A 23,545-nucleotide genomic window follows, 5' to 3' on the forward strand; every position below is an offset into this window, starting at 1 on the left:
GGCCCTGGCTGTTGACACATGCTCTTTCTGGTTGTAAATGTGGAAGTACTCAGGAATCTTTACAGCTTAAACTCCGTTGAGCCTGGGTGAACTCCAGAATTCAATTAGCCCATAAAAATGTTTACTAGCTCACAAACCTTTCATTGGCCTTTCCCACAATTATTGACTTCTCAATGGAAAGGCATCTGATGAGAGGTTCCAGTGCTGCAGAAAGGCCCAGCGGTGCCCTAGAGCTGGGACATCACCCAGAACACTGTCCCGTGGCCTCTGGGTCACCAGCTCTTGGCAAAGAGTCTAGCGTCGGCCACTTTGGAGTTCCTGCCCCCATTTCTCGCTGGCCTGGCCACTGAGGTTTTCCCACCTAGTTTCGAAATCACTTTTGAAGATGTTTGCCCCAGTGTTCCCTTGCTCCAGTTTTTTGTTTGTTTGTTTCACTTTTATCTAGTGAGAATGAAAGCTAGTATTTTGTCAGTTTTACACAGATACCAAGTGTGCTGGCCGGGGGCTCTATTCCTTTCCTGGACCACCACACAGGAGCTGGTCCTGTAGCAAGGGGAGGAGGGAGCCTGGCTCAGGTGCTGTCACCTCTGACACAGGCCCTGCTGATAGAGAGGGCGCCACCGCCTCAGACTTCAAGGTCTCAGGTCATCAGCTAGAAATAGAGGTCCTGCCGGTGCGAAGGAACAGAGGAAACTCACTCCTCAGCTCACCTGCCACTCCCGGCAGAAACCAGGGCAGCAAAGGCGCCTGCTCCAAGTGACCTCAGAAACCAAGAGCCAGGGACAATAACCGAAGACGTGCTTCTCAAGCTTTCCCACCCAAGGGCCACCCACTAGGAAGAGGGGGGACACTTTTCTCCAGAACTCAAGGAGCATAACATTAAGCATGCTGCCCAGAGCACCGTATTTCTTCGAAGAGTCACATTTTGCCTTAAAAGTTGAAGCGAATTTGTCTTTCTACTCATAAAACGTGAAGCCTTGTTTAAATACAAAATTAACACTTTCTCTGGTCCTGAGTAAAATTTCGTAGGTACTCTGGAACTTTAAGGAACTCCCAGGAAGTTCAAACCCCAGTTTAGGAAGTACCAATGATGTTAGCAGTCAGCATAACTGATCCGATGTCTGCCAGTCACGAGATTTCCGATCCTGGGAACCTTGCTTAATTGTGTTAATCCTCAGTTACCCTGTTGGTAAAGTAAGAATAATAATATATCTATCCTATATTGTAACTGGAAGGATTACCTGGAAAAATTTATGTAAAGCTTGTACGTGGCATAGTGAAGACCCCATAAATGGTACTTTTATGTGTATGTGTTGTGACTCAGGGTTGAAAGGAAAATGAAAGATCCTTCCACCTCCTAAGAGAACTTCAACATTTTGGCTTAGAGATTGTCCAGTCCAGGCAGAGGTGCCTCCTATTGCAGGGAACCCACTCCACCTGTACCTGCAGCCAGGTGTCCCAGATTGTCTACAGGCGGTTCCGTTAGAAAGTGTATCCTATCTTGAATGAGCCTTTCTGCCCTGGCCTTAGCTCTACTCTTTTGGTGGTAATTAAAAATATTGCAATTTTAAGCAATCATGAAAGTGAACTTAAAACTAGCTTTTTAATACATGTATTCCAAGTAATGAAAGACGTGAAAATTGCTGCCCCAAGGCATACAGCCTGTATTTTTGGAGAAGCAAATTTAAATATGACCCTGAATTTAAATCTCCTCAAAGGCTTAAGAATATATCACCTTGGAGAATGGGATCTGGAGCCAGTGTGTGAGTTGAATCTACCCCCAGCCAGGAATTCCAACTTTACACGCTCCAATGGATAGATTTAAAAGTTCCACAGATTGCTAAATGGTCTCCCAAAAGCTTGCACAGGGTACATGCAGATGACTCTGTTCCTTGCTATTCCAAGAAGGACATTAAGGGATGGACAGGGTGTCTGGAGAGGGGGCCTTCCGGCTATGGCTGAGTGAGGATATTGGTAAATCCTTGCTCCAAAAAGCAACTATAAAGCTGAACAAAATTGACAAAAACCACCATTTCAGCGCTCTTCAAGGTGACAAAAGGCATACAACGATATGAGAGATGTTTGTGCTTGAAAAACTGCCCAACTTTGGGCAAGTACAATGCAAATCTGTGGCATTCTTGCCTGGGGCTGCTCCAATTTCCCCACGCCCCAGAGTTTGGTCAGCACCAGAGCAGGGCAAGGCCTAAGGACTGACAGCTTTGTTGCTGTGGCCATGGTCTCAGGCCGCTCCCTTGATTCGGTGGATGAGCAGGGAAGGTCAAGCCTCTACTAGCCTGACGTTGTGGGTGTGGCTGTGGTTGTGGCAGTGCATTTCTGGCTGAGGCTGCGTATGCGTGTAGCGGAAACCAGAAAGTGGCCAGGCTAGCCCCGCACTCCTGTCTGACCCTGCGGGCAAAAAGCTGGCATCAGTCCTGAAAGCCTGAAAATTGAGTGTGTTCCCCTATACACACACAGATCCATCAGCTGAGGATAGAAGCCTTACTGGCTCTAGGTGTTGGGTCATCTCTGTCCAGTGATTGGATAACCGTGAAGTTACACAGACATGGGCAGTTTTGAGGAAGTCAGGCTTAAAAACCAAAATGAGAAAATAATTTAAGAACCTAGCAGAAACATCAGAGGCCAAACACTGTAGGAGAGAGAAATTTCACATATTTCACCAGGTAAGTTACCAAAGTAGGAAACAAACAACAGCAACAGAATGAAGCACCACCAGCAACCACCTTAGGATCAGGATCCAGAGTAACTACATCATAGTGTCTAAAATGTCCAGTTTTCAATAAAAAATTACTAGCTATGCAAAGAAACAGGAAAATGTGTCCTATACTCAGGAATAAAAGAGGTCAAAAGAAACTGTTTCTGTGTCTCCCCAGATATTGGATTTAGCCAACAAAGAACTTCAAGTAGCTACTATAAATGTGTTAAGATCTTTAAATGAAACCATGTTTAAATAATTAAAGTATGACAGCAATGAATGAACAAATGAGGATTCTCAATAAGAGACAGAAATTATAGGAAAGAAAGAACCTGATTTTTATGATGTAGCTGAAACAGACAATAAAATGAAATGAAAAATTCACTAGAAGAACTCAGCCTCCAATTCAAGAGATAGCAGATGAAAAACATCAGTTCCCTTGAAGACAGATGACTAGAAATTACCTAGTTTGAAGAAGAGAGAGGAAAAAAGGATTAAAGGAGAATAAACAGAGCCTCAAAAAAGTTGTGGGACAACATCAAATGTACCAACATGTATGTAATGAGAATCACAGAGGAGAGGGGAGAGATAAAGGGGGAGAAGAATTTTTTGAAAAAACAAGGGCTGAAATTTCCCAAACTTAATGAAAAACATCAATCTACACATCCAAGAAGCTCGGTGAATCCAAAGTAAGATACATCCAAAAAGATCTACACCTAAACACGTCACAGTCATGCTGTTCAACAAAGACAGAGAAAATCTTGAGAGCAGCAAGAAAAAGCTGACTCATCAAATACAGATGAGCTTCAAAAGGGTGCAAGCCATGGAGACCAGAGGTGGAGAGAAGATATGTCCAAACTGCCGAAAGGACAACAAAAGAGTTCGCCAAGAATTCTACATTCAGAAAAATTATCCTTCAAAAATGAAGGATGAAATAACTACATTACCAGATCAACAAAGACAGAGAATTCATTGCTAGCCGACTTCAACTACAAGAAACATTACAGGAATTCCTTCAGGCTGAAAATGACACCAGATGGTAACTCAAATCCACAGGAAAAAATGAATGAAGAGCACTGAAAATGGTAAATATGTAGACTAATATCAAAAAAGCCTATAAATATATTTTTTCTCATTTCTTATTTTAACTTCTTTAAAAGATATAAAGTTGTACAAGCTGATAAACATTTTATTGTTGGGTTTCTAATATATAGATACATATGACAATAATAAAAAGGAGAGAGGAGAGAATGGAGCTATATTGGAGCAAAGATTATTATTTTCTTAGATTTAAGTTCTATTAATCTCAAACAGACTGTGATAGGTTAAGGTGCATAGTGTAAGAGCAGCCACTAAGAAAATAATTTAATTTTTTTGTTTTTTGTGAGGAAGATTGGCCCTGAGCTAATATCTGTTACCAATCTTCCTCTTTTTGCTTGAGGAGGACTGTCACTGAGCTAGCATCTGTGCCAATTTTCCTCTATTTTATGTGGGACACCACCTCAGCATGGTTTGACAAGTAATGTTAGGTCCACACCCAGGATCCAAACCCATGAACCCTAGGCCACTGAAGCCGAGTGTGCGAACTTAACCACTATGCGACTGGGCTGGCTCTGAAAAGAATTTTTAAATAGGAAAAAAAAAATCAACAGAAAAATTAAAATGGTACCCTAAAAATATTTATTCAACCAAAAAAAAGGAGAGGCCAGGAAGGAGGAAAAGAGGAATGAAAAAAGACAGGAGACATGTACAAAACAAAAACAAAATGGCAAACATATATCTAAGCCTATCAATGATTCCACTAAATATAAATGCTCACAGAGAGTAATAATAATTACAATAATAATAGCTAATATGTATTGAGAGCTTATGATGTGCAGGTCCTATACCAGGCACTTTAGATATTCATCTTTTTAAATCCTCATCATAAAAAATAATAGCCCTATGGGGTGGGTATTGTTCTTATTTCCATTTTAGACATGAGGAAAACTAAGAAAATTGAGATCGAAGAACTTGCCCAGGGATGATAGAATGAGAAAATGAAAGAGCTTCTTGGAATCAAAGTGACTCAAACGGTGTGAAAAACCTAAACTCAACCTAATAAGGAGGTGAGCACAGACATGCAGTGGGAGAGGGCTCAGGAAAGGGGGCAGCAGTGCCAGCCAGTGTCCTTAAAGTCTCCAGGAATTAACCCGTGTGGTCTTCACAGCAACCCTGCAAAGCAGGTGGCACTACTATCTCTCTTTACAGGTGAAGAAACTGAGGCACAGGGAAATTACCTTGTCCAAGGTCACACAATAAATGGTAGCGTGAGGATTCAAACTGAGTAATCTAGCTACAGAGCCTGTATGCATATCATGTTGCCTCCTCATAAGTCACATTATACCCATCACTTAAATCACAGAGAAAATGGGGGAAAGAGAATGTACAGGTGGCTCTGAAAAGGGAAAGGGGTCCTGAAATGGAAACCTGAGGGGGGCTGGGATGGGAACGTACTAGTCATTCCCGCTTTACCTTTGTGATCGGGGAGAGTTTGTGAGCAAATTATGTAAATTTCAGATCATTCATTCACTTGTTCATTCATGAATACCTACCCTCAAGCTTCCGTCTTCTTCCTCACAGGGAAGAGGCCGGAATTAAGCATTAGGAAACAACTACTATTTTTGTGTGTGTGTATGTGTGAGGAAGATTGGCCTGGGCTAACATCTGTTGCCAATCTTCCTCTTTTTGCTTGAGAAGATTGTCATAATCTAACACCTGTGCCTAACATCTGTGCCCTCTATTTTGTATGTGGGATGCTGCCACAGCATGGCTTGATGAGTTGTGTGTAGGTCCGTGCCTGGGATCCAAACCTGTGAACTCCAGGCCGTGGAACTGAAATGCACTTAACCACTATGCTACTGGGCCAGCCCCAAACAACTACTATTTTAATGAGTGCCTCATACAAGCCTCATAACCACCTTGTGAATTAAGTGTTACTCTCACCATTTTGTTGAAGCAGCAGCAGAAGCTATGAAAAATTCCTTGCCAATGATCATAGAAGTTGTATTTCGTGGCGCCAAGAAGTGAGGCCAGGTCTACCTGACTGCAATGTCCACACGCTTCCCCCTAGGTCTGGGGGGCAGGGGAGGCGAGGGAGGGGAGCCCGGTGTTAGACTGAGGGTCAGGAGTCACTGTGCTCTGCAGATGCATTTCATCGCCTTGATCTTAGGCGGTCAGTGGTGAACCATTAGCAAGAAGCGGAGCTTACGAAAAACAAACCTGTTATCTTTTGTTTAATTCTTTATTTGAACATCAAATTGGTTGAGAAAAGTGTTCAAGGTGCTTGAGCATCCCACTGGATTCTTTACTTTTTAAATGTGCAAAAGAGGTTTACAAGTGTGTTTCATTAAACAAAGCAAAGCTGCGACAAAATAGAATCACATCAATAATAGTATGCATCAGCAAAAGGGCATATTAATCCATCAAACACAATCTGGCATTTGAGCCTTTTCCCATAAAAACAAGAGCTCTACACTAAAGAGTATGTTGTGCACCAAAAGCATTGTTTATAAGCTGTGAGAAAGCATAAACTGGCATAATGTCATTTATTAATTCAAGTCTCTATGACCAATGACCTCTCTGAATGCAAAGGGGTCCATTTCTCAGGCACCTGCTTATGGGTCTGTATGTTATTTCCAGGGTGCACTGCTCTGTACAAACACACTGAAGATGGGTTTGGCACATGGCAGCATTTACATATTTAAAAAGTTCAGGCACATTTGGATGCAAAAAAAAAAAGAATAAAAATTTTTCTTGAATCTCTAAAAGACAGTGCAAAATTGAAGTGCCATAATAGAGGCAGCAATTACTTAGAAAACAATTTTAAATGACTTCGAAAGAGGCCACATTCACTTTACTCTAAATGGAAAGGAAATACAGTTAGAAACAGAGTAATCACACTAATGAAAAGGTGGCTATTTGGGACCACAGTTAAATTCATTTGCTCCAGTTGAGAGTAAGTTTTCAGAGAGTTCACCTAGGAAGTGTGCAGTGTAATCTGGATCATCTTCCCATGACTTGTACCAAACAGAATCATGGCGGCCTCATAAGCTACTGTATGACTCTATTTGCCTTCTCAGTAACTGGTTTCCTGAAGCAGATTTACCTGCGAATGGTAGATAGACATTACTACGGTCCCAGTGACCATTCCCAAAATCCACAGTCCATCTCAGAGTTGAAAAGTATGAGTGGGAAGGGGTTTGGAATTGGTTTCATATAGGGTACTCTAAACCAATGGCCTAAATCAATGGCCATTTCAATGTGTGAGATTGTAATGTGAGACACCTTAATACGATGGAAAGTAAATTATCAGTAAGTCCCTTATTTGTTCAGCCCCCAAGAGACACGGGTTATGTCATGGTTGCATCCTTGCAAGTTTAATAGGGAAATCTAATAAAAAACTGCACTTTCTTAGGGGCTGGACTTTGCAGCCTACGTGGGGTCCTCTCTTTGGATGAACTAGCCTCTCCGATTGTCACATGGCAGCATTACAGAATCACGACAGCAAGCCTAGAACTAGGCAATGGCTAAAAGAAACACAGACCACTAGCTATTCTTTGGACTGTACTTCAGATCCCACATGTTCTTCCCTAGAACTCAAGCTGCCATTTTGGAGATGGCTATCAGATAGAGCTAATTATTTGTGGTTTACAGGGCAGAAGTGGAATTCCGAGCCCTGGGGCATACCCTTAGACACCAGTATTGATCTGCCTCAGAATACTTTCAAGACTCTTATTATTATACTTCCCACTCTCCAAATTCCTAAACCCACTTCCCCATGCCACCCCACCCCCCAGGTAGATCATGTCTTTCAAATTCTAAATTTGCCTCTGAGTGGGGGAAAAGATACAGCATGTTCCCTACACCCAACGGCAACAACCTCAGCTGCAAAGTGTCAGCTGTCCATTAGTGGCACTTCAAATAAGAATAAAAAGAGATTTCTAAAATTATTTGAAACTGCTGGGCTAACATTCCAACCATCTGGTCTTCCCTGCCCATTTCAAATGTAGTAGTATCTTAACATGAATACAAACACATTAGAGGAATAATGTAAAACCCTCCACTGTATTATTGTTTGGATTTAGCTGGTATTATATCATCTATAGTCCTAGAATTTTTTTTTGTTTCTTTTTATTTTTTTAAAAGAAAATCTAAGTATAAACATTAAAAAGAACCCACTGACCCATTAGCTACTGTCCAAAAATATTACTACTGATATTTTGGTTAAGCAAAGTTAGCTGCCCTGAATAATTTTCCTTTTCAGGCATAATCTCTGCTACATATGATTGTCTATCATTCAATATCCAACAATAGGCAACTGGATTAGTGCTATTTTGTCTACTGTGGATATAAAAGTTGATATGAAATGTGATCTTCATTTAAATGAATAATCACCAGGCCTTAGGCATCAACAACTGCATACAAAAAAATCTAAATATTTTTCGTTGGTTTTGCATGTTAACCCAGTCAAATCAAATCCAGAACAGAATTACTACATTCAGTTGTCTAATAAACAAGCATTGCAATTTCAAAAAAATATATACTATATAAGGTGCTTCTTAAACAAAAACAACAAAAGAATTATGTTCTAAACACATTCTTAATGCAGCTACATAAAATTGTCCCCAAATTCAGATGCACATATATGAAAAAACCTTTTTTTTTTTTTTTTTTTTTTTGCCCTCCCAGGTTCCCAGTCCTTTGGTGACCACTTACTGGGCAATCAGAAATGAATGAGATCTACTTTTTGAAACTGACATCCCAAGAGAAGCCCTAGCAGCTTGGCTGGGTTGTTGGCTAACACATCACCTCTCAGTTGGGTTCAAATTATAGATAATGAGGTCACCAGAGGAAAGCAAACTTTCTTTGGCCCAGGGAAGGCTGCCCTGGGACTGGAGTGAGGCCTTCCTTTTTAGCCTATAGGTCAAAGGATTCCTGTGGCCTAAAGCTAGTCTGGCTAGCCTGGCTTATAAAGTTTAGAGAAATGAGCTCTGGGGGAAGTTGTTATTTTTTTTCCCAAGGCCAAACCCTGATTTTTAGATGAGCTTGAAACAACCAAGGGCATGACCCAGGCAGCCTGATAGGGAATGCTCTTAAGCTCTCCCTCTTCCCTGGCCCCACAGTGCGCTGGGCTGCAGCTGTCTGCTGCGGCTTCCAATCAGGGCCATGCCAGGAAATGAAGAGGAGAACTGCTCCGTGCATCCCAGGGCAGCCCCGCAGTGCAATAGGGGGTCTGCCAGGAGCCCTCCCTGGTAGACGCAGCCTGTGGCAGGGCCACCCTGAGCCTCACAGTTTTGTCCAGTTTCTACCCTGCTTTCCTCCTTGTTCTCTAGTACCTACAATAGTCATGCACATTTGCCATTTAGCCCTAAAAGTGTCACCAGGGTGCCCGCTCATTTAAACTACCCTTGGTCCTAGGCTGGGCACTGCACATGGCTCTCCACCTCCTGTGTAAGTTACAGGCTAGGAAGATTCAAGTAGAGCGCCCTCTGCTGACAAGTGTGAGACCACACCAGAACCGGTCCAAAAGCTGATTCACTGCCAAGTCCTGGGGGCTTTCTTTTATAAAATAAAAACAAAAAACAAGAATTTATCCCTCACAGGGACACTGGTCTATGTGGAGGTGACATAACTGGGGTCAACAGCTGTTTTCATAGGTTCATGGGAAGCAAGAATTAACTGGAACCCATGACCCGTACTTAGTGCTCACAAAAGCCAACGGAAGAACATTCAGCAAATATAAAGGTTCAGTGTATTAAGTTGACAAACTCTTGACAATTAGGGAATCTTCCTTCCCTTTGTGCATCTTGTATTCCTATAGGGGAAATGAATAGACAATTGCTGGATATTCTGTTACAGCCATGCAATAGAGCAAAAGCTTTAACGTATTACTTTAATAAAATGATATATTTCTATAGGAATACAAGAGGATGCTATAATGAACCTTTGACCTAGCTTTCTCCAAGTCAGCAACTGAAGGAGCCACTTTCAATTCTTTCCTGTGGCTTATTCTTAGATTCATTAAAAAGTGCTTCACAGAGGCAAAATGCCCACTCTACAGGTCTGGGTCTCAGCTGGTAGCTTAAATGCACAGAGTCCTCTGAGCCCCAGCTCACAGACTGAGTTCAGTCATGAAAAGCTATAGGAATCCTCATGCTTAGTAATATAGCAAAGAGAGAAAGAAAGCTGTTGCAAAGAATTTAGCCCTGGAATCCCTCTGGCTGTTCCCAAAAGAAGGCGTGCCACTAAGAACTGAGCAAGCAAATGAATGGCCACTCATATTAGAAAGCCATAGTGGTGGATGCATGCTGGAGTGTGTGCAAGAGCAGAATTCTGCTAGAGTGATGCATGACGTGGGTAAAATGTGGCAGGGATTCTCAGAACCTTTGGGGAGCCAGGGAGCTCTCATATTGTGTTGGGGAAACCCTCTGCCTCCCCAGGGATGTAATATGTTTGCATGGAATGCGGTGAAGTTGAGCCAGTCGTGGCCAGCTGGCTTTGGTTTGTCTCTTCCATGGGTGCGCCCCCGTGGTTGGCTGGGGCATGCAGGCGGTGGGCATCCAGCATCTCCAGCAGCAGATCGTAGAGGGGCACCACGTTCTTGCACTTCATGCTGTAGAGATGCTCCATGCCTTTGTTACTGTGGGTGGGAAGACACAGAGAGGGCCACTTTAGACCATCGCAAGCCCCAGGACTGCTGAAACCCCTAGGAAGGGAAGTAAGAAAAACTCTAAAGACACTTGTATGCCAATCTCTCTTCCTGTTTAAAGAGCCATTTAGGATTTCCTATGCAGGTGACTTCCCTCCACTGACTCAAATGAAACCCTATTTCCCTCGATCGACATTACATCTAAAAAGAGAACAAATGAGAAATACTGCCAAGTTGCCTGGATGATCGGTCCCCAGTTCTTAAATGTTCCCTTCTCTGAAAGGTCTCCTGCTACCCCAGTGGCAGTGGCCTCGAGTCCCTGAAGCTTCAGTCATCCTCTTTCACATTGCTCTATTTTCTTCCCAGCTCTATGACAAGCTGAAATTCCTCTATGTATGTGTGTATGTATGTAGGTAGGTAGGTAGGTAGGTATGTTTATTCTTGCCTCCTCAAGCACACACATGCACACACACACCCCAACATACGCAGTGCAAGTTCCATGAGGGGTAGCGATTTGCCCATCCTGTGGGCCTACAACAGTGCCAAGAACATGCTAAATGTCCAGAATATATGGGATAAGTGGACACAGGAAAATGTAGGCAAATCGGGTTTTTCCTTTCACAACTCCTTTCCTCTGTCCACCTCCACCAGCCGCAACTCTGCTCTGTCCTCACCAACCACCAGGAAAAAGAAATAGAACAATTATTATTTGCTTGAAATTTTTTTTGAAAAGAATTATGTACTATGAGTAGGCAGGACCAAGAGGATGTCTTAGAAAATCTTTGCATTTTCAGTAGGGGAAAAGGCAGCCTAAGCTGGAGACGTGCCATGAAAACACAGCCTCAAAGCTCTTCAGGCCTTACAACCCAACCACCTAAATTACGTTTTTAAGTGGTATTTTGTTTTTCTATGTTTTTGCTCTCATTTAAAATGCTGTTAAAGTTTAATGCCCCCTGGATCTGACACTATCTTGTTCATGCAACCTAATGAATCGCATTTACAGTCAGATGAAATCTGGTGTTAAATTCTCTGAGTAACAACATATGGCTGGGGCCTGGCTTAACAAAACAGAGTTCTGTGATTTAGATCGGCTGGAACAAGGCACCAAAATATTATTGCGTGTGTGTGTGTGTGAGAGCGCGCGAGAGAGAACGCTTAAAGCTTTCAACAGAATACCACCTTCTCTCCAGCTTTTCACCCAATTCATACAAACTCTAGAGAGCTTTTCTCTGCTGCTGTCCTCGGCCATACATTGCCAATAAAACTAGCAAGGCCTGTAAATTTAGTGCAAATATATTTGGTATTAACTAATTAGGCTTGCTACTGCTGACAAGCAGTTAATGGGTTTGAAAATTCAGCAATTCCTACTAACAAATAAAAACCTTCATCTGTAATACATGCTTTCTACAACATCATTAAAATTCCCAGTTCAGAGTAAAAGCTAATACATTTTCTTCAAGGGGAAGGTTACTCTCTCAGCCAGGAAATTTGGAGGGGGATTATGTTGTTCTGATCCATTCCTCACTTTCCTCTTCATCAAGACACAGATGAGAAAGGACTGGAAATGTGTACCCCTAATGCAGTCACCCACTCCACCAGCCAATGTGATCCCTCATCTGTGACACCGGGATTCTTGGCGAATGCCTCAGAAGAGAATGCTTTCTCCCAAACTTTGCCAAGTGGAAGCCATCATCTGGGAATTTCAAATTTATAGGGTAGGGGAAAACCTCAAATAATTTGTTCGTTCATTCATTCACTCACGCCTTCATTCATTCCCTCAGTAATAATGCTGTGAGCACATATAACTTATGAGACTACACATATGGTACTGTGGGGGATATAAAGAAAGACAGATACATTTATTTCCTCAAGAAGCTAACAATTTGCAAGGTTGTCTCCAGAAAGGGTGGCACCTGGGACTTTGATGGGACAAACTTCTTGCCTATTGACTCATAGTCTCAAGATTTGAAGGCCCCTTAAAAAATTCCTCCAATGCTCTTCAGACACCTTGGCCCTTCCCTTATAGCCACTAAGAAAAGACATCTCTTTTTTATTCCTAGGGTCCTGGTGTAAGCCAAGGTCATGTGGATTTCATCATGCATGGGTACCTGTCCCTCTAGTGTCATCACTGCATCTCATTGTTGTGGCCTTTTTAAAGCAGAGCATCCACTGCTTTCTTCCTCTCCTCCCTCAGGCTGAGTTCTGTTCATGGCAATGGTATCTACTAAGCTTCTGACCAGCCATGTTACATGACTATTTACGCTGGAAATGAGGCCACTTTCACTGACTGGCACAAAGAGACTCTATTTTCTCTGCTAATGTCCTTCCTTAGCTCCTACAGAAAATATTCATTGAGTAGTTACTATGTGCAAAGCCTTGTACTAGATGGTATTGGGAACAGAGAGGGACCAGGATGGACTGTGGTAACTGCCACACAGAGTTTGCAGTCTAATGGGCAGAAAGATAATAAAATGGGCAATAACCATCAGGAAGAACAGGGTGTAAGTCCTAGCTGGGTTTTAAGGGTCAGGAGATGCTCCTACAAGGAGGGGTAACTAAGCTGTGATAGATTAGCTTACTGTTCAGAAATACTCACTCCCCATGTGTCCATGATCCTTGACTTTGGGCTTCATCATGTAACTTGTGTGGCCAATGGAATGTTAGTGGATATGACTTAACCAAAAGATTAAAATGCATTTGCCCAAACAGCCTTGCTTTCTTGTGCCTCTGTCATCACTATAAGAAGAACATGTCTCAGCTAACCTGTGAGTAAAAGGAGGATAATAGACACATGGAGCAGAGTCACCTGGCCAACCCTACAGGCCTGCAGCTTGAAGCAGAGTCTCCCAGCTGTGCCCAGCCTCAATCAACCGACCCCCAGATGTGTGAGTGAGCCTGTGGAGACAACCAGAGCTGCTCAGCCAATCTGCAGCCCGAAGCAGACCTCCCCACAGCTCTCAGAACAGGTGATGATGGCTAGATAGCTAGATAGCTAGGTCACAGGAAGTAATATGAGCAAAATAAATGGATTTATGCTTTTCTTTAAAAGCAAGGGGAAGCAATATCAAGGTTTTAAGTAAAGGAATGATGTGATCATGTTTGATATTAGAACGATCACTCTGGCTCTATTGTGGAGAATGGATTAGAAAGGATCAAGATTGAAGGCACGGAGATGTGTTGGGTGGCTGGTGCAGAAATCCAGATGGAAATGATGGTGGCTTGGACTAGGGTAATGGCAATGGGAGTGACAAGAAGGGATTTGAGAGGGATGAAGGAGTCAACGTTGACTCTCCATGAGGCATCCAGACCAAGAGTCTCTCAATTAGGATTTCTGAGTGTAAGTAGGGAGAGTATGACGCAAGAACCATAATGGATATGCCCAGTGCCTTCCACTGATGTGGAATGCTCACAGGCTTCCCTTGATTGGGTGGGACAAAGGGAATGACCAAACATCGCCCTCCCCCCACAACCCACACACTGCACACTCTTCCCCCCGATAAGACCTTGCACATAGTTCAAACTGAGCATAAATATCACTTTACCTATGAAGCCTTCTCTGATGCTTGCCCCCCATGCCCCAGAGAAACTGAATGCCTCCCTCCTCCATCCTTCCATAGCATATATGCTCATTAGGTGCCAGGAAGTGTTCTAACTGTGTTATCCATATGCAGGCATCAGCCCTTCCTGGGGCAGCTGTAACATATGTTTGGGGGTTTGCTTTCTTTATTTTTTTGGTGAGGAAGATTGGCCCTGCGCTAACATTTCTTGCTAATCTTCCTCTTTTTGCTTGAGGAAGATTATCGCTGAGCTAAAATCTGTGCTGATATTCCTCTATTTTGTATGTGGGATGCTGCCACAGCATGGCTTCATGAGTGGTATGTAGGTCCATACCAGGGATCTGAACTGGTGAAGCTGGGCAGCCAAACCAGAGTGTGTGAACTTAACCACTATGCCACCGGCCCGGGCCCTGGGGGTTTGCTTTCATTATATGGGGAACCCAAGGATGCCTCACCTCATGTGCCTGATGTGAGAAAGGATGAGGAGGAGTTGGGCCAGGCGCCGGTGCTGCTGCTGCAGAGTCAGGCCCGCTTTGGCCATCAGATGGATCAAGGTGTCTGTCATCTTGTCCAAGACACGGTGGATATGGTCCTTCTCTTCCAGAGACTTCAGGGTGCTGGACAGAAATGTGTACACTCCTGAATGTGCAGAGAGAGAGTGAGAGAGAGAAACTCAAAGAGGATGATATCTAGGAGACTAGGAGTGTGCCTGGGACGTAACACTGAGCCAGCCTCTCTCCAGCACAGCAGTGAGGAAGTTTGGGACCCATCTGATCCAAGCAACTACACAAAATTCCTAATCGATATACACATCCGGGAAACTGAGAAACCCATGTGGACTCCTGTGTGTGAGCCAATATCCAGGATTTGTCATCAAGATTCCCAGGAAAGACACTGTTAGTCTTGGGGCCGTAATGGTTACACTAGCCCCCCTTCTCTGACAGGTCTGACAGCAACACAAACTATCCCATTAATGCTGATGACAACCCCATGAGGGAGGCATTATTGTTCCTTTTCACATGAAGACACTGAAGGGCAGAGAGATGCATTAACCTGCGAAGATAACTTGATAGGACAGAGAAGAGCTAAGAAGAAAGCCCAACGTGCTGACACCACATCTGGTCATTATAATGGGGACCCTCAGTAGAAACGTGACACTCTTGGCGAGATGCACAGAGAAAGTGAAAGTGGTTTGCTCAGTGATTGACAGGTAATCTTTCCAGGTAGGATTTAATTTGCTGTTATGTTTCAGGTCAAGTTTAGTACTTTTCATCTTCAGCTGAAAGGTTTATGACGGGTGGGTATAGAGGACCTGGCACCTGCTGTTTTTCACTGCCAGGCATGATTTTTTCCCTCTTGCCTTTCTTCTGGTAATAGATCCTACTCCCTGGGCCATAACGAGACTCAGGACTGAAACTAGACAATCAGGGCACTCTATTCTTTTGGCCAGTATTAGCCCTGAGCTAGATAATCAGAGCTTTCTCTGGGATTGTATATAGAAGTTGTGAGACAGAAATTGTTTCCACTAGGGTTGCTGAACTGGGAGAATGAGAATATGGGACTTTGAGGTAGTGGCATCTTCCCAGCACACGGAGCTCCCGTCTGCAGAATGGAGCCAAGTGACAAGCAAAGATGATAGTTATAAAGGGGGTGGGGGTGGGAGGAGAGGAGATAAGAGAAATCCTGGTTCCAGTCACAAGGTCCTGGTTCTTACATGTTTTCATTTGACTTTGGAGCTTCCGTGGCATCCTTTCTAACACATGAATCCATACATTCTCCTTTTGCTTAAGATACTGTGAGTTGGGTTTTTGTCACTTGCACCTGAAAGAATCCTGACTATTCCACTAAGTTGTGAGCTTAGCTCAAGGACCAGAGGAAGGTGAGTGATAAAGAGGTGGGAAGTCTTAAAACCAAGAGGAGGGCTACTGGATCCGTCTTGACTTGGGACCACAAGGATGGATTTTCTACCCAGCAAATGCTCCAGAAATAAGCTCCATTCTGCTCAATCATTCCGTCTTTCATGGAACAGATAATATAGTATTTTTCTCCGGATGATTCATATTTAGCGACATTTTTTTGGTCTTACCCCTATTCCACCCACTGGCTCTCTCATAAATAAATTTCTTCTCCTCCCCTCCCCGTCTTCCCCATACCTTCAAGTTAAGGCTCTCAAGTTTGTCAGTCCCTGACTTTGTACTGGTAGCGTGGTGACAAATTACTGCTCACACAGCAGCCTGTAGGTGGGGAATGGGGAAAACACCTACACAGAGGAACTCCTAGTAAACAGAGTTGTAATTGCCCAGAATGGAAAATGGCTGAGCTTTAAAACAAATACAACAACAACAACAAAACGAGAACGGTCAGGATCTTGGCTGACAAGCAGTGAATAGAATAATGCAGCTTTTGGTACCCAGAGGCACTTCGAGCTAAAGGAAATAGAGCACAGAATGAGTAAGCAGCAGACACGAAGTGGGATAAGAAAGAAATTGCTGGATTACTTCACTTATGTTCCAAGTGGGCTGCTGATAGGGAAAGAATGTGTCCATTAGACTAACGGGCAGATGTCCAGTGGCCTTGGCATTGGCCCGGAGGGATCGGATGGCAGGGGAGGTGTGAGCCGGTGGGCTGGGGTCAGAGGCGGCCTCTGCTGAGTCACCATGACCCTGCCTCTCACCACCCTCTGTGACATCACACGCATTCTAGCCTCAGTCTCCCAGGGCCCGGTGTCTGGCTGGAGATCCTGGGAGCCTGCCCAGGCCACAGAGCTGAGTTAATCCAACTTGGATGATGTGCTTTCTACCAATTTCCTTTTTTGTTACCACCCAGGATGCTGGCCTCATTCACCAATAATCCCGTTCTTGTTCAAGGAAACCACAGAATCAGGGAGCAAGCAGCTTCGATGGCGCTGCCTGGGAAGGTGACAGTGGTGCCGCTCTTGCTCTTCCTGCCTGTGTGCACAGGGTTAGAGCACACAGTGCTAGAATCCCAGACATCCTGAGGGCCAGTGTGGCCCTCTGCCCTTTGCAGTGGAGGTGACAGCCTTAACACTCAGACTTCAGGGTGTGACATTGTTCTCTTGGGCTGCTGATGCCCTGTCTTTCTTGACACACACACACGATGTCATTGAGAACTCACGCTGTGCACGGACTACGCTAGTGATAAGGATTCCAAGCCTTCTTTTCTTTTAAGTGTTAATGTTTCTAAGAGCTGATATTGCCTGTGGAGAAAGAATTTTCTGAACACCGACTCTCGGGATGCAGGCCATTCTCTGAACAAGCCTGTTTTTCTAGTCCTGTCTTGGCACCAATACAGCTTATCATCTCATCCTTGTCAGCAGATGCTTCTTAGCTGAACAAATATACTTAGAAATAAAAATACAGTCCTGTTGAAATGCCAATAATTGACAACAGCAGCCATCATCTTTTTGGGCTTTTCTGGCAAAACGTCCATGTTTGCTGCCTGTTGCCCCTAAGGGGCCATTGGAGAGAAACAACAGAAATCCAAATTCCCAGGGTGCTTCATGTGCCCTGGCAAAAGCAAACCAGGGCTGCTGGTAATTTCCATATCCCAGGTGATCTCTGCCACCCTGGATGGCGGCATCACTGTTCCCAGCAGCACAGAGCCAGCGATCAGACAGTGAGGGCCTTCAGAAATAGTCTTGCAACGAGGCAGGCTTTTGCAACTCTCGAGGCTGCTCCAAATCCCAAAGATGGAAAAAAACAATCTGTATGTCATTATCCAGTCTCGAAGTGTTGTTGGCACATCTGACGGTCTACGTATTCTGAATCTTGCAGCCAACACTGGGAGAGGTAGGAAGTCTGTGGAACAAACCTGCATGGACACCCCAGATAGAAGAGGTCTCAACTCAATCTTTCTTGCTCTCTTGCTCTCACTGACTCTTGATTCCACTCTCTCCTTCTACTTCTCTGGTTCTGCTTGAACACTCTTTTTCTTCTTCTTTTTTGCTCTCCACCCTACAGAAGCCCCCTCTCCACCCCTCATCACATTTCCAGATAATGGAATCTTCTGGAAGCTGGGGGACACCGGCATGGACACTGCCGTACACATATGCACGTGGCCATGCCCCAAAGGAAGCCTGAGCATCACCAGGGGTCCCCAGCATGCCCTCCCATGGGCCCCCACTGAGGGACACATCTAACTGTTCCTGGAGAAGTGAGGAATGCTGAGGCCAGTGGCTTACCAGATGCTGGAGGACAACTTCTTCAAACAGGGCCACATTTTTTCTTTTCCAAAAGGAAGAATGTGACAGCGGGCCCTGGGAGAGTTCTCCAAGCTATGGCAGCTTGACCAAAAAAAATGGGAATGACTCAAAGGAAAAAGATAGCGAAGAAAACTCCTTAAGTCCACAGCTGTAAATGGTCTGGGCCAGAAAGCTGTCACTCCACTGGGATAAAAAGGAACTTCTTTTTTTATCCTGTTCACCCAGTGATTTATAGGCAGATCAGCTTTTCAGGTTTTCTGCTGGGAATTCTTTCCACAACCAAACAGCGTCTTTGCTCCAAAGTGCCTTCGAGGTTAACAGTTTGTTGAGCACCATGTTTGTTTTGTGCTTGACCTATGACTGCTGTTCTTCTTGGGGACAGTACTGTCCCTTGTGGGGTGTTTGGACAGCTCGTGGTTGCTACAGCCATTTAGTGGGAGAGGCTGTGCTGGGTGTCTTACGATGTGCAGGAGAGTCCCAAGTAACAAAGGATTTTTTTTCTTGAATGTCCTACTGAACTAACTGTATTACAAATAAAAATTTGTAGTGAAAAGTTTTGAAAAGCTTTTACAAGGTTGTACACAAAAAGTCCAGGATGCAAATTGACTAGACAGAGGGAATCTTAAATGGCATAGTTTTCTCAAAATTATTAAATAATTTATTCACTTTATGCAGTCTGCCAGTAGAATGCATTACGTAAGATTTCCAACTATACACTTAATTGAAATGATTTCCAAGTGGTTCTTCTGGTACCAAAAGGCAACACAACTGGTTGCAAATATATAGAAGAGATGGAAGATTCTTCTAAACAAAATTAGAATCAACTGTTATAAAATAGTAGACATCAAGGAAATATTGTGTTATTTCCTCCTACATGTTTTTAAATAATTTTGTAGCATGATAAGAAATTCATTTTGTGAAAAGTGCATGTTAAAATTATTTTGGGGTTCTTGTCTCTCTGTCTGACACTGAAACTGCCTTCAGAGGTTTCCCACATACTTCTTGATTGACTGCTATTTCTTTTTCCCATTCATCATCTCTTTTCCATTGTTTATCCAAAGGATATGGTTTCCACAGCCTTTTAAAATTCTGGAGACTGTATGTTTATTTGCCTTGAATATAGTGGGCTATTAACATGGGATATATATTTCTATTTACTTTGGTACTTCTTCATCCTGTATCATAACAAAAGGAATTACCTTGAAAATACACTTATAATAAAGCCCAGCTCATTTGCAAAATTATGTTACTTCCTCTTTTTTGTTTGTGTGTGCTTTGACAGTCTTTGGCTTTTCTCGGTATGTTATTACTAAATCAATTTAATTTATTTCTCTCTTCTTATCATCTGTTAATAGGTCTTGGTTAGTTTTTAGTTTTCTTTTTCAGATCTTCATCTCCACGTCTGCTTTCTCATATGCCTGTGCTGCTTCTATCATCTTCTTATATCCAAACGTTCGTTATAAACACATGTAAGCATTTTACTACTTTATCATGTTTTCTACTGTGGTCACGTCTGGGCATCTGCATTGAAATACATATCATTTTATTTTAAATTAGTTTAACATCATTTCTCCTTTATATGACAGTTACAAAATTACACTTTTTTTTTTTTAAGAAAACTATGTGTACAGATAAACTATTATCTGTTTACTTCATTTCGGGATGCTCAAAGGGATATGCATGTTTTACTAGACTGGTATTGTTTACTGGCAATTCTAAGAGAGTTTTCTCCAGTACATGATTCCCACAGGTGGCTGTCTTTCAGAATCCCCATGGAGTTTTCCAAGATGCAGCTGCCTACTTTTCACTTAAACCTGCTGACTGGAAGCTGAGGGTGGAGCTCTGATAACTGTGTTTTTAAAAAACTCCCCATTGATGAGTCTGATGCACAGCTAGGGTTAGGAATCACATGATTATCACGGTTTCTTCATATTGTGGCCATTAAAATGTAAAGTCTTGAAGACATGGACTGTGTCTTCATTCTGCAAAAGTTGCCTTATGATGCAAAATGATTTTGAAGATGTCTTCTCTATGCATTTTCCTGCTCTGAAAGGTCCTCCATGCTTTTTTCCCCTTTCTGGCTGGCTGGTTAGAATGGAGATGACTCTTAGGATGACCTTGGAAGTCACCCAATGAAGACTGCAGAGTCCACCTCAGCCTGAGTCCCTGGATGACCACACAGAAGAGGGCTCTGACACAACCTGTTCATGCACCCAGCATTGTTAAGTGAACAAGAAATAAACCTGTGTTGGAACTGTTATACATTTTGGAGTCTATTTGTTAGAGAAGTAGTCCTCTCCAATGCAAGATGAGAAGTGTTTTGTGGCTTACTGACTGAATAAATGAATAAATTTGTAACACGAGAGATAAAGTCCCAGGGAATTTTTGCATACCTCCTTTTGTTGCCATTTTTTATATTTGTAAGACCTTAGGTTGCATACTTTACTTAGAAGTTATTTGTCTTCCCAAATCCAATATTGCCATGTTTTGTTATAGAAACCACAATCTAGGTTCTAGAACCACCTCATTATCATCTGCCATGCTAACCACTCATTCTAAATACTAACAGCTATGTGCTGCACAGTGACATTTCAGTCAATGACGGACTGTGTATACGACAGTGGTCCCATAAGATCAGTACCACACACCTGTGTGTGTAATAGGCTGTACCATCTAGGTGTGTAAATACACTCTACGATACTTGCACAACAGCAAAATCGCCTAACAACACATTTCTCAGGCTGTATCCCCATCATACATGTATCCCCTGTGCTTCATAGCAACCAATAAGGTAAAGAAGCAAGAGGCAAGCCCAGGACATCGGAATGTTTAGTTAGTTACGATTCACCTCCAACACCTCCCAACATTACCAAGGATTTCAAAAAGAGAATGCTCTATGCCATCCAGGAACTGACTTCTCATTTCACAAACTCAACAAAAGAGTATTGCTATCGGCAATCTTTGTCCGTAGGTAGGAAACTTCCATCTTTCTATTGACGCATGAATATTTACCTGCAAGGTGAAGAGCCCGTTCATAACCAATGCTTGAGCAATGTTTACTGTTCCACTAGTATTTGTAAGATCACGTGTGTCATCCAAGTCCTCTTCTAAGTGTCTCAAAGTACGAGGGATCACAGTGAAGACAAGTGTTCTTGCCAGAACTCAACATGGGAACATGGTAGTCCTGTTCACTTGGCATCATTATATATCCACAAATGCCCCTTCAGCACAGAACAGAAGACTATGAAATCATAGGCTAATGATTCATTGACATTTATCAATTTAGTATATTTTTTAGTGAAATCTACTAGATGTTCTAGAAGATACATCAATGCATTCAAACTGATTCAAAGGACAAATCTCTTACTGGTGATTTCAGATGGTGAAACTGATGAACTGATTCGACTGACTTGAGAAATCTTAAATGTGCACACTTTCAAAAAATAATTTAAGTGGAAGCCATGTGTCTCCCTTTTATATATGAAATCATAGTTTTTAATTTTTGTAATAAATAGTATCCTAGCCTTATACCTTTTAGGATAAAGCCATTATGGATCTATATTTTGCTAAGGAGTTTTATTTTTGTTAGTTATATCTGTAACATGTTAAGAAAGAGCCAGGGTTCTGATTTTCCTATTCCTCTGTCAATTACTAGCTTCCTGAGATCAAAGAGGATGTTCTGAAGAGACATTTGATGGAAAATGTGCAGCCCCTCTATTACAGAGGAATTTGTTCACAAGTTTCCATGTGGAATTCCTAGTCCCAGTGAGCTGCTTGGTCTCAGGAGGCCTTGAGGTTTTCATCTTTTTCCCCAGAAAATGCAGGCCGAAACTGCCTGGACAAATTCATTTCCTTAGACCTTACCTTTCCTTGCCTGGCATTTCAAGGACAGCGGGGTAATAACACAGAGCAGGAAGCAGCTCTTACACATGGGGCAGATGGTATTTTCCAAAGATTACCACAGCACTGTCTCCCATCAACATGCTCCTTTCCGCGATCTTGGCGCTCCGCCCATGGAGGTGTGCAATGCAATGGATGCCCTTCCCTTGAGTCTGAGTGGACCCATGACTTGCTTGTGATTAAAAAAATAGTCTGGAAGTGATGCCACATGGCTTCTAAGGGGTTGTCATACAAGGCCATGCAGCTTCTGCCTTGGCAGCTAGGACACTTCCGGAGCCCTTGCCGCCTTCTAAGAGCTACAGCGCACCAGGCTGTGCAGAAGCCCAGGCTACACAGAGAGACCACAGATAAGCATCCTGGCTGACAGCTCCAGCTGATGTCCCAGCCAATAGCCAGCATCAATTGCCAACATGTGAATAAAGACGCCTCAAGATGACTCCAGCCCACAGCTATCAAATTACCCCTAGTTGGTGACTTTCCCCATCTGAGGCCCCAGACATGACGGTGAAGAGTCAAGGCATTCCCTCTGTGCTCTAGCCAAATTCATGACCAATAGAATGCAAATCTTTTTTTTTTAGCTGTTAAGTTTTGAGATAATTGATCACACAGCAGCAGTAAGCAGAATACACCTAGACATCTACACCAGACACTTAGGGAGGAAAATGATCCAGAACAGGCAGATTGTAGGTTAGATCCCTGATCTGGTACATCATGAGATAAAATGGCATTTGAACGCTTCCTGCTCCACATTTTGAATTCTGTTGCCTACCAGTGCCTTAGGCCAGCCCTTGAGCTTCACCCTCATTGATGCAATGGTAGAGCCTGAGCTCATCTTATCAGTACTGTGTGCTTTTTCATATGATGCCTTTAGCCCTAATCACTGCTCAGCTGATTATCAAAACATGGATCTTCCACTAACTGGCAACCCAAAATATCGTCTCTCTAGTCTCTCGCCAGAGAATAAAGCGCTTTGAGTTTGAATTGACAATCCTTATCAAGTGCTAGTTGTGAGAAATAGACTTTGTAGAGGTTTTCCTGAAGGAGAGTTTTTATGTTGAACAACTGCTCTATTTTATTTTATTTTTATTAAAAGCCTGTGAACCTTATAACGGAATGTGTTCTCCTCTTTGCTTTGGCCAAGCAAAGGGAATTTAGAGCCAAATGTGTTTCCACTCCTGGGAACTATACAGATGTACTTCTGTCTGCTCATCTGACTCCTGGATTTATTATTTTGCTCACATTATTTTCCCTTTTTCCAGATTTTGACAATTCTTGGCTTATTCCCTTTGCATCATATAAAACAATAAGCCATTTCAAATCCTCTGTGGAATAGGCAATATATAAATAAAATAATAAAAAAGACATCCCTTCATCGCCTGCCAAATCAAAAAAGTGTTAATGTGAATATAGATGTTTATTAAACATTCATCTGGGTTAGCCTCAAATCCAGAAAAAGTGACGTA

The 23,545-nt window shown here is 42.9% G+C and overlaps 1 protein-coding gene across 4 annotated transcripts in view; it reads right to left on the reverse strand.

Annotated features, from left to right (window-relative positions):
• Window positions 1–23,545, reverse strand: part of ESR1 (estrogen receptor 1) — a 277,685-nt gene that overhangs the window by 20,786 nt on the left and 233,354 nt on the right. Inside the window, exons 8-9 of one of the 4 annotated variants that reach the window (XM_046669218.1) lie at window positions 14,416–14,599; window positions 6,008–10,394 (exon numbers count right to left, since the gene is read on the reverse strand). The exons of the other annotated variants lie outside the window; for them this stretch is intronic. Of the exons in view, the coding sequence (XP_046525174.1) occupies window positions 10,160–10,394; window positions 14,416–14,599 (419 nt within the window). The 3' untranslated portion in view covers window positions 6,008–10,159. Of the gene's footprint in view, window positions 1–6,007; window positions 10,395–14,415; window positions 14,600–23,545 lie in introns of those variants that run through there. 4 annotated transcript variants of the gene reach the window in all.

This window comes from Equus quagga, chromosome 8, assembly GCF_021613505.1.
Source record: "Equus quagga isolate Etosha38 chromosome 8, UCLA_HA_Equagga_1.0, whole genome shotgun sequence".
Lineage (NCBI taxonomy): Eukaryota > Metazoa > Chordata > Mammalia > Perissodactyla > Equidae > Equus > Equus quagga.